The sequence below is a fragment of the Sarcophilus harrisii genome, chromosome 1, assembly GCF_902635505.1.
Source record: "Sarcophilus harrisii chromosome 1, mSarHar1.11, whole genome shotgun sequence".
Taxonomy (NCBI): Eukaryota; Metazoa; Chordata; class Mammalia; order Dasyuromorphia; family Dasyuridae; genus Sarcophilus; species Sarcophilus harrisii.
The window spans coordinates 234,973,034-234,988,809 of record NC_045426.1 but is presented as its reverse complement, the minus strand read 5'-3'; the positions used below and the strand labels follow the sequence as shown (position 1 = coordinate 234,988,809).

At 36.5% G+C, this 15,776-nt stretch overlaps 1 protein-coding gene across 4 annotated transcripts in view; it reads left to right on the top strand.

The window, feature by feature from the left end:
- The window catches only part of SEMA6A (semaphorin 6A), a 172,415-nt gene extending 158,342 nt beyond the window's left edge, over positions 1-14,073 (top strand). For all 4 annotated transcript variants that reach the window (XM_031938773.1, XM_031938806.1, XM_031938795.1 and 1 more), the window contains one exon: positions 12,060-14,073. In XM_031938773.1, the coding sequence (XP_031794633.1) occupies positions 12,060-13,252 (1,193 nt within the window). In that variant the 3' untranslated portion in view covers positions 13,253-14,073. The remainder of the gene's footprint in view (positions 1-12,059) is intronic.
- The last annotated feature ends 1,703 nt before the right edge of the window (positions 14,074-15,776 follow it).

Here is a 15,776-nt window from a genome sequence, read left to right as displayed (position 1 = left end):
GGTAAAACATGAGGTGACTGTGGTTAGCTACAATAAACACTGTTTTAATAAATGAAATTTTAAAATAGCTACAGAACTCAGGACTAGGGTAATTAATAAGCTTTCCTGGTCATAGACAAATTTAATCATAGTAAACTTTGTACAGAATGGGTGCCACCAGTTCTCCAAATACAGCTCTTTAACCCCAACAACAGCAACAACAAAAAGAGATGCCTTCATCTTTCATTTATAAAAATAAGCTCTATTTCCATGTCTGATGGTGTTTCAGTTTACTTTTCGACCATCTGGTTCACATTATGCTGTGAGACAATAAAAAGTCTGTTTCCTGCAGTGATAACCACAGAGAGATCCCATTTCACATTCAGTGTGGTCATCCTGATTGGCCTGGGTGTGGCTTTGAGGACATTAAAATTGTCTCCACTTAGGAATTCTACTTTCTTTTTAAGTGTGGGATTTGGGGGTTTGGGGATTTAATTTTTACATTTTTTCATAAATATTATAACTAGCACTAGTGTGGAAATGGAAATGCTTTTGCAAAATACTTGGCTTGCTTATTCTTGCTGCCTTGCTGGACTGTATGCCTGACATTTTATGGCAATAAGATTTTCAAACAAGAAAAATTGGTTTGCTAGATTCCATTCACCCAAGTTGTCATGAGGATTTCGAGGGAAATTGCAGTCTTGTCTTACTATAAAGCAGAGTTGAGAGTCTATTTTTAGGGAATCTTACTCTAAGGCTTTTCTTGATGTTTTGCCATCTTTCTAAGCACTCAGGGCCAAGACAAACCAAATCTACTTTTGGATAGGGAAGGATTTTCACCCTTTTTGCATATGCATATTTTTCAAAAGGACACAGAGACGTTTTTGTTGTCTTTGTGGTCATTAGGTCTGCTTTACACAGATGCCTATTAATCACTTCACTATGGAGACAGACACATTCATCATATCACACCAACTTGGAAACAAGCAATCTGGTGAATTGATAGTAAAGAGAAAAGGAATCCTGGCTTAACTATAACAAGTTATTCTCCTTTTAGTGTTTTTCATGATAAAGAGGTGGAAGGAACTTTTAAATTTTTTTTAAATTTAACTCCATTAAGGAGATTTTAGCAAATTGGTCAGAACCTTTCAGCCATCTCTTCAAAAGGGAAGGGAAGCATACTATATGATGGGAGGTGAAAACATTCTAGTCACATTTTAGATACAATGGTATTAAACTTTCAGTGACTAGGTTATGTGTGTTAAAGAACAACTTGAAAAAGGATATGTGAGTGGAGAGAATGGGACAGATATGAGAGCTGTTATAGAGATGGCATTAAAATGATTTAGCTACTAATTGGCTAGGTGGAGTGAGGCAGAATAAGGAGTAGAAAAATGACTCCAATGTTGCAAATCTGTGTAGAGAACTGCAGTGCCCTTGACAAGAGGTTAGGGAGAAATGTTTGAAGAAGAAAACAATGAATTTTCTTTTTGATATGTTGAATTTTTGATGTCTATAGAACATACAGTTTAAATTTTCAAAAAGGTATTTGGTGATGTGAGACTGGCTCTTGGGAGAGAAACCAGAGCTAGGTATAGATCAGGAAGTCATCTGCAATGAGAACATGACTAAATCCATCCATGGGAACTGGTGAGGTCACTGAAAGACTATGTATGTAGAGAGAAAAAAGGGGAAGGGAAGGAAGAGGAGAGCATTGGGAGGATAAGACAGAGAAGAGGGGAGAGAAAGGGAGAAGAGAAGGAAAAGAGTAAAGGCAGAACATGTATTATAATCCATCAAAGGATTATATCTATCTATCTATACAAGCTTTCTGTCTATATAACTATCCCAGCTTTCTGTCATTTGCAAATTTGACAAACATGTTATTATTGCTTTTGTCCAGATAAAAGTATTACACACAAAGCACAGATATTTAGGGTTCTCCACTAAAGACCACCTGTGATGTGATAAATTCCAAATTCATACAATTCAATAATTATCAAGTCCAATTTTTTCATTCTTTATGCAATAATATGATGAGTTACTTTTTACACTTTGCTAAAAATTTGGATAGATTGTATCTATAGCTTTTCCTTTACCTACTAGTTTAATAACTCTAATAAAAATAAGGTTAGTCTGGAACAAATCATTGCTCTTTTTCTAGATGTTCACTAATTCTCTGATGATTTATAAAATACAGGATAATATGGAAGTGATTTGAAATGTAGATTTGGAGGGGAGAGAGTATGTTTGACTATAGTCATATTTTTTTCAGTGAATTATGAGGCAAGGTTCTCTGCTGGAAAGGTGGGGAGAAATGATGGTGTTAGTGATTTGAGAAAAGAAGAGACAGTTTGGAATAATTGCTGTATAATAAAATTGTCAGCCAGGACAGAATAAAATGATGGTTTGTATCACTAAGGTCCACTTGAGATTGGATAACATAAATTTGTAGTGGAATGAATCAATACAGTTGCATGATTTCTTTTTATCAATATTTAACAGAAGGAAATGGAGAAAGCAGATAATAGGAATATGTCAGAGTTTTAAAAGGAATAAATGGTGCTAGGACAATGGATCTAGTAACTCAAAAGTCAAGAACAGTGTAAAGTTGAAAGTGGTTAACTAAAGTATCAGATCTTCAAGAGAAGAAAATTTAGTTCTGAGCAGGAGTAATAATGTAACAAATCAGGGAAGGGCAGAAGACACTGGAAATTATGATGGAGACAGAGCATAGTAAGCCAATTCCAATAGATTTGTGATGGAGAGGGCTATCTACATCCAAAAGGAGGGCTGTGGGGATTGAACTGAAACTATTGAAACATAGTATTTTCACATTTTTTGTTGTTATTTCCTTTTTTTCTCTCTAATTTTTTCTTTTTGATTTGATTTTTCTTGTGAAGCATGATAAATGTGTAAATATGGATAAAAGAATTGTATATGTTTATCGTATATTAGATTACTTGCTGTCTAGGGGAAAGGGTGGAGGGAGCAAATGGAGAAAAATTTGGGACACAACATTTTGCAAGGGTAAATGTTGGAAACTATCTTTGTATATATTTTGGAAATTAAAAAGCTATTATTAAAAAAAAGACAGAGAATAGTTTGAGGATTGGTATGTCATAGGGAAAACCAGAAGGACAAGAGGTTCTGGTCAGACAGGAATTTCAAAATTGTGTGTTAGAGAAATGAAATATGTGTAAATAATCAAGGGAATAGCCATTCTTGTACATGGTTAAGGTGGTAACATAGTGGATACTACACTAGATTTAGAATCAGAAAGACCTAGATTTCAATCCTGCTTCAGATACTTAACTAAGTGACACTGAATAAATTACTTATCTTCCTCTCTCACCTTCAGTTTCCTTACCTATAAAATGGACTTGGTGTTCTCTAATGTCTTTCCTTCCAGTTCTAAGTCTATGATCCAATGTAGCTGAAAAGCACAAGAACTGAGAAGGTTGATGAACCTGGAAGCAAGTTTTTGAGACATAAGTATGTAAGTCAAAGTCCCCAAGTGTAAGGGCAGGAGTTGGGGTGGAAGGAGAAGAAGACTATAAACTATATATTAAGAAAGGAGAATGACCTAAGAGTCAGTAGAAAATAACCACCATGATATGAAAAGAGCAATATTTCTGAATGGAGTGTACCTCAGAGGAGGAAATGGTGGGTGGAGAAGGACCTAGAAGGAATAGTGAGAAGCAATAAGCATAGTCCACTGGGTCAGGCACATGAGAAAAAAAATGCAACCAGTACTAAAGGGTGGTCAGATACAGGCTGACTTCAAAAGAGAGCCGGATTTCTGTGTTTGCAAAAACATGGAAGAAGCATCACAGTATAACCCATGATTATCTTGGGTTATAGAAAATCACATACTGAAGAATAAAATTCTGTTGGCAAGTAGAATTCTTTGGTTTGTCAGGCCTAATTTACTGAAGTTGAGTTGAGTGTTAAAGGGAAAATGCTGGAATTATTTTTCCCCTTTGCACTGATTGTAGAAGAGGGAACACTACAAGAAATAGGGAAGGTATGAATGAAACTTCTTTGCTTGAGATTTTAGAACTGAGGCATAAAGTGAGATGTTTTGTTTATTTTCAACTTGAAGTTGTGGTATGAGTCAAGACATTAAGTGAAGGAGGGCGAGAGAGAAAGAGTAAGAGAAATAAGAGACAAAGAGAGACACACAGAGAAAGAGACACACAGAGAAAGATATCAAGATTTCTTGACAAGATTCCAAGAGACTTCAGTTCTTTCATCTGATAAAAGATGATGAGTTCTTAAATTTGTTTATACTTTCTGTCTTAAATAGTAGCATTCCAGATTTAAGCAACTGTCAATGAGCATTTACTTATTTTTTTTTTTTTTGGCCTTTTTTTTTTTTTATTTAATAGCCTTTTATTTACAGGATATATACATGGGTAACTTTACAGCATTAACAATTGCCAAACCTCTTGTTCCAATTTTTCACCTCTTACCCTCCCACCCCCCCCCCTAAATGGCAGGATGGACCAGTAGATGTTAAATATATTAAAATATAACTTAGATACACAATAAGTATACATGACCAAAACATTATTTTGCTGTACAAAAAGAATCAGGCTCTGAATTATTGTACAATTAGCTTGTGAAGGAAATCAAAGATGCAGGTGTGCATAAATATAGGGATTGGGAATTCAATGTAATGGTTTTTAGTCATCTCCCAGAGTTCTTTTTCTGGGTATAGCTAGTTCAGTTCATTACTGCTCCATTAGAAATGATTTGGTTGATCTCGTTGCTGAGGATGGCCTGATCCATCAGAACTGGTCATCATCTAGTATTGTTGTTGAAGTGTATAATGATCTCCTGGTCCAAGCATTTACTTATTAATAAGTTCTTACTATGTACCAAAAACTATACTAAACTCTGGAATACCCTCCAAAAAAAGGTAAAGATGGGGGGAGAAGATGAGATATATGGAATTAGATAAATATAAGGTGTATCTATGTGGGGGTGGGGGTGGGGAGGAAGTATATACAACATATCTTAGTGTGAAATGCACTCATTGTAGAGGGACAGCAATTTGGGAAGAACATCCTGAACTGCCATCTTTAAAAACTAAATTGTATTTTAAAGCCAAGTATCTTTCTTTTTTTCATTATTAAATTTTATGTTTAATTTATGGAATAAAACAAGCATTCCCATAGCAGTATAATTAAAAAAAAAGAGAATTGCACATGAAATTGTAGATGTACTGTGTACAATTTGTTGTGCCTTTCAGATATACAAAAAAAATGAGGTTAAATAATAGGAGAAATATTAATTGTTCATGGATAGGCAAAACCAAGTAGTTTAGAAAGCAGAGATTAAGAAGAACATTTCAAGAATGGGACCCAGTCAACACAAAACAGAGAGCATTGTGGGGGCAAATAGGCTAATATGTTTAGACTGTAGAACACATGTAGAAGAATAATAAGTGAGAAGAATGGAAGAGGCTAGATTGCAAAAGGTTTTAAATGTCAAAAACCAAGAATTTTTATTTGTTCCTAAGAACAATAGAGAATTATTATAGTTTACTGAGTATGGAGTAACATGAAAAGACCCACACTTGAGGAAAATCACCTTAGCAGCCATATGAATGAGAGAGACTTGAAGCAATGAGTCAAAATTATGGGTGCATGATCTAGAGTGGTGAATAAACAAAAGAGACCAATGAGGAAAATGTCATGGAGAAAGGAATTGTAAAATTTGGCAACTAATTGGATATATGAAGTGAGTAAGAATGAGTTGAGATGACACCAGGATCAGAAATATGGATGACTGGGAAGATAATAGTTCCCTTGACAGTAACGAGGCATTTCAGGAAAGTAAGATAATAAATTCTTTTGGGGACATATTACATTTGAGATGTCTAAAGGAAATCCACTTGAAAATATCCAGTGAGCAGTTGGTGATGCTGAGCTGAAACTCAGGAGAGAGACTAGAGCTGGATCTCCAGACTTAAACAGAGATAATAATGAAACCCATGGGAGCCAATGAGGTCACCAAGTGAGAGAGTATTGAAACAAAAGAGTGCCTAGGACAAAACTTTTGATGGAATTGCAGGAAGAGGGATCACTGGCTAGAAAAGTATAAGAGAAAGATAAAGAGAGAAGTTCAGATGTTCTATCTCAGATCAGGAGAATTCTGGATGGGGAACTCTACTAAGTGAAAGAAAATCTTACTTTCTTTTCCCATTATAAAATATATTAGTAGGTATCTAATTGTTTTTTATTGGTTAATTTATTAATCTATTGTTTCAGGGATATTTGGGAAAATGAATGCTAAATGTGGAATAGATTTGGAGTACATATGGATTCAAATACCAACCCTGTCATTTAGGCTTTTTATGGTCTTAGGAAAGTAGCAAAAACTTTCTGAATCTCAGCTTCTTTGACTGTAAAGTAGATGAGGGGAGGGCAGTAGTGGACTATCTTGACTCATAAGGTTCCTTCCTGCTCTAAATATGTGATCCTATGATTTGTGACCCCCAAATGCTTAACTAAATTACTTAATCTATTTTCAGCAATTTACAATTACCATCTAAGTTAATTATGATTAAATTTAAATGAAAATAAAATCTCTTGGGATGTGAGCGTCTAATTGCTACTGTAAGATTAAGAATATTATGCTAAAAATGGAATATGTTTGAAGTGAATGGATTTACGCTTTACTCCAGGGCCTGAAAAATCTCTAGATTTAAAATGAAGCATCAAGAAGATTACATTCTTAATTGATTCCCCCCCACCCCAAATGCTGAATTACTGTTTACTCCAATTTCTACAATTGTAACTAAGAAGATCAACTTTTATTACCTTAGGGCATGGTGAGAAATCATCAGTGGCTAACAAATTAATGCAAAATACTTTTTTTTTTAAGGGAAAGGATTAACAATACCCTATTTTCACTTGGTGAAAGTAGCAACTTTAGATGACAGATTATATTTAAAGCAGAATAGCAGACACTTATATATTCTTCCTTTTCAGCAGCTCCAGTAAGGCAGATACAGTATTGCAGGAAAAAAAAAAAACTATACACTTCTTACAAAAATAATAACCAGCACTGTCATATGTTAATATTTTCAAAGCACTTTTCACATTATCTCATTTTTGTTGCTATTATCATCCTATTTTTGTTGCTATTATTATCCCCTTTTTGCAGATGAGATTGATAAAGGATAAATGATCTACCCAATATCACATACCCAGTAAATGTTTCATACAGAATTTAAATTCAGGTCTTTTTGACTCAAAGTCCAGCACTCTAAGTACACTGTGCTCCAGTTCAATACCTATAGCATCCTTTTTTCCCCCACCTAAATTCAATTTTTAAAAATTTTCAGATTTTTATTCTCTCCCACCTTCCACCTTTTCCTCTATGCCTACAATTGAAAAAAAGTATGAAAATCAAAACTTTTGTTACAAACATGTATAGTTGAAGCTAAAGACATTTCCACATTAGCAATGTGAAGAAACAATATCAACTTGTATTCTTGAATCCGTCACCTCACTATCAAGAGATACTTCCTGTAGCTTCTTCAAAGCTTGAAGTATTGAACCTTGTCTAGATTAGTATAGTAGGGCCATTAACCACAATTTAAAAAGGTCTGTCTATGTAAATTCAAAGAATTTTAAAGTGAAAAGGTGAGATGATTAATTTCTCCTGCCCGTCTCATTTTCTACATAGAGTGATAAATGTCTCTCCAAATAAATGACTATGTGATATCTAAGCAGCTAGATGGCACAGTGGATACACTACTGGGTCCAGAGTCAAATCCAGCCTCATATGTTTACTAGTTCTGGGATTCTGGGCAAGTTTGCCTCAGTTTCCTCATCTGTAAAATGAGGATAATAACAGCATCTGGTTTCCAGGGTAGTTGTCAGCATTGCATAAGAAAATTATAAATTGTTTAGCATAATGCCTGGTATATAATAAGTGCCATATAAATATTAATTATCATTCTTCATGAAGCATCCCCATTAGAGAGATGAAAAAGAGAAAATGCATGCAAGACTTATGTGTCCAAAGAGATTTACTAGTGCATATTCCTTACCACCACTTGTAAAGAGGATCTCCAATTCTCCAAATTATCAAATGAAGCCTAGCTAGTAATTAACATGCAGATAGTCCATTTTAGGTCACATAAGCCCATCTGAATTGTTTAAAGATCAATTTCTTATCTTTTTTTAATGCTTGGTCTTATTGTCTTTTAGTAATTATTAAGAGTGTTTGTCAATTTTTAGAAATTTGCCCCAAAGATAAATATTAAAGTTTACTAGGCAGTTAAAAAATAATTATTTTTGTCATATTTATTACCAGAGTTACAAGCATTCCAAAGATAGACCACTAATTTAGAAATTCATTTCAAAATTCTAGACAAGTGGTGTATATTACAAATATAATATCCACTGTGATCAATTCTTCCCACCTTCTGAAAATATTGCTATCAATATTGTCAGGGAATCTTACTTAGAATGATTTGAAATTGGTATCTTTTGCTAAATATTTTCTTTTTTGTTGATTGTATTCTTATATTTCCCTGCCTTAAGGAATTTGTGATCTCAATGGGGGAGAAGGAAGAAGACAGGCACACCTTCTAACACTGTAGATTGTTCTGAGACTTATTTGTCCCTTTTCTCCCATAAATCCCTTTAAGTGTCCACTCAAAATATTGGAGGTCTACCTTTAGGTCTTTTGACATTGCTTAGATATCTATTTCTTGTATTATGTATGTGTGCAGCTTAATTGCCTTTTTGAGCAACCAATGAAAAAATGATTAGTCTGTGTACTAGAAAATATAGTATTGCTGCTATGCTCTGAATAGATAATTTTACAGTTCAACTCCCACTAAACAAGCCTATTTTCACTAGGCCATGTCTTGTCTCAGCATCTATTCAACCCCATTTTGGCAGGACAAAGTATGAAACCAAGAAGCATAGACCTGTGACCATCATGCATTCAATCTTTATACTCCCCATTGGAGCTACTAGGAAATTATCAAGTATGGAACAGCTGTGATCTTAGCTCCAAGTTTGCCAATAACCATCAATCTCTTTCTCCTTCTCTGTGACTTTCTTCAACTTTCTATAATGACCAACCTATCCCCATTGTCTCAGAACCTTAAGTCCTATAAAGGAAAGAAATAGGAGATAAAAGGAAAATTTGGAAACTGCATAGGAAATTTGCTCTCTTTAAGTTCTATTTTTAAAAGACACTGCTTTGATCCACCACTACCCCCAGGTGAATAAAATGGATTTTAGTCTGTTGTTTGTGTTTCTTTTGAGCAAAAATGTTAACTTACAATATAAAGTACCAGGTTGAGTTTAAATTTTCAAATAAAATAGCATTTAAGGTTTGCAAAAATGCTTTATAAATAGTACCTTATTTTATCCTCACAGTCAACTTGGGAATTAGATCCTGTTTTTATTCCCATTTTATAAATAAGGAAACTGAGACAGACAGAAGTTAAGTGATTTGATTTGGGCCACACCGCTAGTGTCTGAGATCATATTTGAACTCTAGTCTTCATGACTAGATAGTCCAATACTATATCAACTGGACCACCTATTTGGGAAAATATAGTTTATTTTATTATCTAGCTGTGTTAGATGCTGAGAAAAGTGGGTTCCTATAAATGTTTTGTTGTTTGATTGTTTTTCAGTCATGTCCAACTCTTTGTGCCCCTATATGGCATTTTCTTGGCAAAAATAGTGGAATGTTTTGCTATTTCCTTTTCCGGCTCATTATACAGATGAGAAAACTGAGGCAAAAAAGGGTTAAATGACCTGCCCAGGGTCACACAGATCATAAATATCTGAAGCTGGATTTGAACTCAAGAAGATGAGTCTTGGTGACTCCAGGCCCCACATTCTATCCACTGTGTCCTAGCTGTCATTCTCCTTGGCTGAAAAAGTATTCAGTGGTTCACTGACATTCCCTTACATGAAACTATCATTGCAAAATTGAAAAATAACTGTTATTTGCCATTGCACATTTTTAGTACCATAACAACCTGTAGATAGCATTGGGAGAAAATCAGAGCTGCTGTTTTTTGTATAACAGCAAGAAAATATAAATTTAAAAACATCACATACATTAGCTCAGTTTGTAATGCCTCAGTTTTAAAATATATTTCAGTGCAAGATACCCTACTGTTAGGAGACCGCTACAACATAAAAGGTGTGAGTTATAGCTGAAGTCCCCTACTGTTACTGTTTTTCAAGTTTTACCCTTAAAAGTCTATGAAGATAATCTGAAATTTTTTAATAAAAATATTACATTTGGAAATCATTCCATTTCTCAGTCTTATAGTGGTTTCCAGGAGATAGTTTGTGGAGGTTGTCCTTTATCATCAAAGACATATATTTAGACACTGGATCTTTGATTCTCCAGAAATCATCTTGCTTCCACTATTTATTCCTCATCTGAAGTCATAGTCCTTTGTCACAGGACAATCATTTCCACAGCAACCAACAGTGAGAGGAGAGAGATTGGATAAAAGATAGAGAAAGGGCAAATGAACTCTTCTTAAGCATAAAGCTTATGCATCTCTTATTTTTTTCCTCAATAATCAAAATGTTTTAATAGAAAAATCTATTACATCACTGAGCTTCTTTGAAAAGCTGTATATTTTACACCAAGGTCTTTTCTGTGGCATCAGTAGTTTGTCAGTAAAAATGTAATGGCTTTGCTTTTTTTTTTTTTTTTAAGGGATAGGATTATATCTACATACATATAGATTTAAATATAAATCTTAATATATGAATGTATATAATCCTAATTGGTATCCTTGATAGCTGCCAGTAAAATTTAGGAAACATATTCTAGAAAGATTTGATTTAGCAGATGAAAGATGTGTCTCTGGAGACCCTTGAAGGTACATTTTCTATCTTGCTATTTCTTCCAGAATAGAAACCGTGTTTACATTTCTTCAGAGCATGTTAATGCCTTTAATGCATTCATGTTCCCTGGCTCTCCAGACATATGAATTGAGTCCTTTTGGATTTTATTTTTTTAACTATCAGGCACTTGTGATCTGACAATTGTGACACTTTTGTTCGCTTAGTTTTAAAAAGGAAAAACCCTCATGTTTGATTTTGATCAACATCTGCCAGCTTGGTGCCTGATTAAGTAGGAACTGGGAAAGTAACTTTCTTTAGAAATGCAGCATCTTGGTTAATGTTGTGTAAGATTATTGACTGGTATAGTGACATAATTTTTATTAAATTGAAGAGATTAAGTCCAACAAAGAAACTCACTATGACAGCAGGCTTTACAAACAATAATGGGACCTGACACATCTCCAGATTCACTGAAAATGATCTTCTTGCTACAAGTTCTTTCAGATGTGTTAAGGAAAAAACCTCACTCAAATATTTGGTTGAGTTTTCTGTTTGACATTAAGTCTATATAGTATTTATTTTTGCTTTAAATAAAAAATTAAATTGGCATTGACACTTGAAATCTGTGGGTATTTGCTTTTTACTTTCCAATGTTTTTTGGTTCACAGCTCCCTTTGTTTCTCATGGTTACCTGGGATGTTAATAGAGCTTTTCATTCTGATTGGGACCCTGCCGTTTAGATTTGTCAGTGATGATGACCAAAAAGATCTAGGCAGAAAGCCTGATATACTGTGGGATTTGTGTATTAAAGGATTGTCATTTCTACTCAAAAAATTCCCATTTCTGGAGTTACCATGAATGTGTGAAAGAGAACAGGAGAAGGACATAAAGGAGAGACAAGGGAGGAAAGTGGAAAAGTGAAATTTAGACATTAACCAGGGCACTCCCTTCAATGAAGAAGAGGGTGCAGACTTAAAATTCTGAAATGTACTTTTCAGAACAAAAACAAAACATCAAAGTTTCTTTATGTTTTTTTACTTAGCAGGAGATGTTGTAAGTCTAATTAATTACTGTTTTGTAAGACCTCACTTTGAAGATGAGACAGAAGTAGCTGTTTGTTAATTATTACTGTTTTTACTTAATGGGCTAAAGGTGAAATTTTGTGGAAAAACAAACTCTTGTCAGTATATTTTTCCATAATTCCTTGTATGGTGTCTATTGCAGGTGTGATTCGGGAAAGTTATCTCAAAGGCCACGATCAGCTTGTTCCTGTCACTCTCTTGGCCATTGCAGTCATCCTGGCTTTTGTCATGGGGGCCGTCTTCTCGGGCATCATTGTCTATTGCATATGCGATCACCGCCGCAAGGACGTGTCTGTCACACAGAGGAAGGAGAAGGAGCTGGTGCACTCCCGCCGGGGTTCCATGAGCAGTGTCACCAAGCTCAGCGGGCTCTTTGGGGATTCCCAGTCTAAAGATCCTAAGCCAGAAGCCATCCTCACTCCGCTGATGCACAATGGCAAACTTGCGACTCCCAGCAATACCGCCAAGATACTCATCAAGGCTGACCAGCATCATCTAGACCTGGCCGCCCTGCCCACTCCAGAGTCCACCCCAACCCTCCAACAGAAGCGGAAGCCCAGTCGGGGGAGCCGGGAGTGGGAGAGGAATCAAAATCTCATTAATGCCTGTACAAAAGACATGCCCCCAATGTCCTCCCCTGTGATCCCCACTGAGCTTCCCCTGCGGGCTTCCCCAAGTCACATCCCCAGTGTCGTGGTCCTGCCTATCACTCAGCAGGGCTATCAGCACGAGTACGTGGACCAGCCGAAAATGAGTGATATGACACAGATGTCCCTGGAAGACCAGGCTGCTACCCTTGAGTACAAGACCATCAAGGAACATCTTAGCAGCAAGAGCCCTAACCACGGGGTCAATCTGGTTGAGAACCTGGATAGCCTGCCTCCCAAGGTCCCCCAGAGGGAGGCTTCCCTGGGACCTCCAGGGTCCTCCCTATCTCAGAATGGCCTGGGCAAACGACTGGAAATGCATTCCTCCTCCTACGCCGTTGACTATAAGAGGAGCTATCCCACAAACTCTCTAACAAGGAGCCACCAAGCAGCCACCCTCAAAAGAAACAATACTAACTCTTCTAATTCCTCCCACCTTTCTAGAAATCAGAGCTTTGGCAGGGGAGACAACCCACCCCCTGCCCCTCAGAGGGTGGACTCCATACAGGTGCACGGCGCCCCACCCACCCAAGCAGTGACTGTTTCAAGGCAACCCAGCCTCAACCCTTACAACTCACTGACACGGTCGGGGCTGAAGCGCACACCCTCACTAAAACCAGATGTACCTCCCAAACCTTCTTTTGCCCCCCTTTCCACATCCATGAAACCTAATGACGCATGTACATAATCCCAGTGGAAGGGGGATAGGTGGTAAACCAACAGTGAAGCGAAATTGGCCCCTCTCAGCCAATGTTCTAAACTGCCTCAAAAGTTCCAATCTTACCAAGAAGGCTGCAGTGTTGCTGAGGAGACAGTCCTTTTCTTTGGGATAAAGTGGAAAACTTTCTATAATTGGGCCATGTGTTTCGGTGAAGGTTTACAACCACAGGACTCACCCCTCATCCTCCCCTGCCCCTTCCACTTGATAACAGCTCTGACTCACAAAAGACTTAACATCACAAACATGAGCCAAAAGCACATACACACACACAAAAACACGGACACACACACACACACACACAGAGGTGAACAGCGACTGCAACATTTCGCCCATGACTGCATTGGATGTTGCTGGACTGGCCCAGCATTCTGTCCTTTGCAACAGAAGTCCATAAAGAGGAATCATGAAAGAAAAAAAAAAGACAAAAAAAAGTAAAGAATTCATTGATAAATCTAACTCAGACTTTAACAATGGCAGAAGTTTACTATGTGCAGATACTGTGAAATGCCCATCAGTGTTACAGCCTCCTATTCATTGCCATGTTGGGCTATTATGTCATAGATTTCTGCTACTCTTCTCTTTTAATGAATAACGTGACCGTTAACGCAAATAACTCCTATTATTTATTGTTCACCTTTTCTTTTCTTAAAGAAATGACTTTTTTCACATATCATCCTAAGAACAGCTCTTCAGAAAGCCCATTGAAAATTATACTATTTAACATGAATTCCATTAACTGGAGTAATTAAGTTCACTTTATTTTTCCAATAAATTCACTGAGTAAATAAGTTGGAGCTTGAATTCTAAACTTTTTGTTTGGACTGTCTGATCTTAGCTAAAAGGAAAAAAAAATTAAGAGGGGAATATTTATTTAAATCCGCCAGTTACTTTTCTGGCTTGGTCTCTGACCTGTGACATGCACACAAAAGAGAGAGAGAAAGAGAGAGAGAGAGAGAAAGAAAGAGAAAAAGAAATGCCCCCAGATCTAAAGCAACTGCAAGAAACTTTTAGAGTGCATATAAGTGCAACATTGCTGCCAATGAGGCTGTGTCAATCGATAATACTTTCTATGAAGGCACCAGCTTGTGATGTGCCCTCTCATTTCACCTTGCATGTGAGATGGCAAACGAAATACACAAATGGTGTAAACTCATTAATATGCTGGCTGTTACCATGCATAAATTAATGGTTTGATCACACGGGTTTTTCGTGGGATTACATCTGTGAATAGCCTGTTTTCTTCCACATGTAAATTTGTGCCTTACACCCTCAGTTGTGTATACTTGTGAGCTATAGTATGTTCAACATTTTTTCCCCTTTTGGAAAAAAATCAGATATTTATTTTCTTTCCCTCCTGTGAGACCCTCTAGAAAATTGAAGTCAAGCAGTTTTGAAGAAGAATGTCATGGTTATCATAATAATTTCACATCCCTTAAGAAACTAGGGCAGTACCACACCCTCTAATTCAAATTACCTTTCTAGTTGTGCCAATTAAAACCACCCTTAGGCTGTGCTGCCAGCATGGACCCCAGTGTTGTGGGTGGCGTCACCCTTTCTTCCTGCACATCTCCTTCCCCCTTATATTTTCATATCATTTCAATATGGTGATATTCTCAGTCAGCAGAGAAGAAACTAAAGTAATCCTCATCATTTCTGGCATGTGCATGGGCTGTGTGCACACTCGGGCGTTTGGGCTGATGTCTAAGAGGAGTCCCCAGTCATTTGCCCTGTGAACACATGCAGTGTACACAAAGAAATGAGGTGGAAATTCATTTGGGCGGGCTGGTCCCCGCTGTGATTAATAAATAACCTGGAGTACAAAGCCAACCACAATGGATAATGCAAAAGCCTTTTGAGGCAATGGATTTTTTTTTTAATTTAGTTTTTTGTTTCCTTGTGGGTTTTTTATTTTAAAGGGGTGGGGGGAGTTGTGTGTCAGTTTCTTTCTCAGTTTTCATTTGTCCATGCACACAGGTTTTTTTGTTTAATATGTCAATAAAAATGGAAAAAAAAAACTGTGTCTACATACTGTAGAAAGTAAACATTGTGTTGGGTTTTTTTGTTTGTTTATATTCAAATTAGATGAATGGTATGTTAGGGGATTTTTCTAGATCCCCATTTTTAAACCTAGTTTGTTCTGCAGGTATTTTATTTTGAATTTTTGAAAGACTTTGAACCATTTTGAGTCAGCTAGGCTAGGATATAGGTGATACGGATTTTCTATCTGAACAGTCTAGAGACTATAGTGTGTAACAAGGGTGAGTGCCTGTCCTTCCATTCCATAATTCTGATCATCTTTTTTTTTTAATGGACTAACAGTTCAAATTCTGCGTTTGTCCTTCCTGAAGTCAAGAACTCTGTTCCCTAAACAGGAATTGTGATTTTTTTAAAAAAAAATATGTAGGTGCTAGGAAGGTGAGGGCAGAAAGGGGAGGAAGGAAGGAATTTCAACTTGCAACCTTCTCCAGAGAACCTGGCACTACAGAAAATC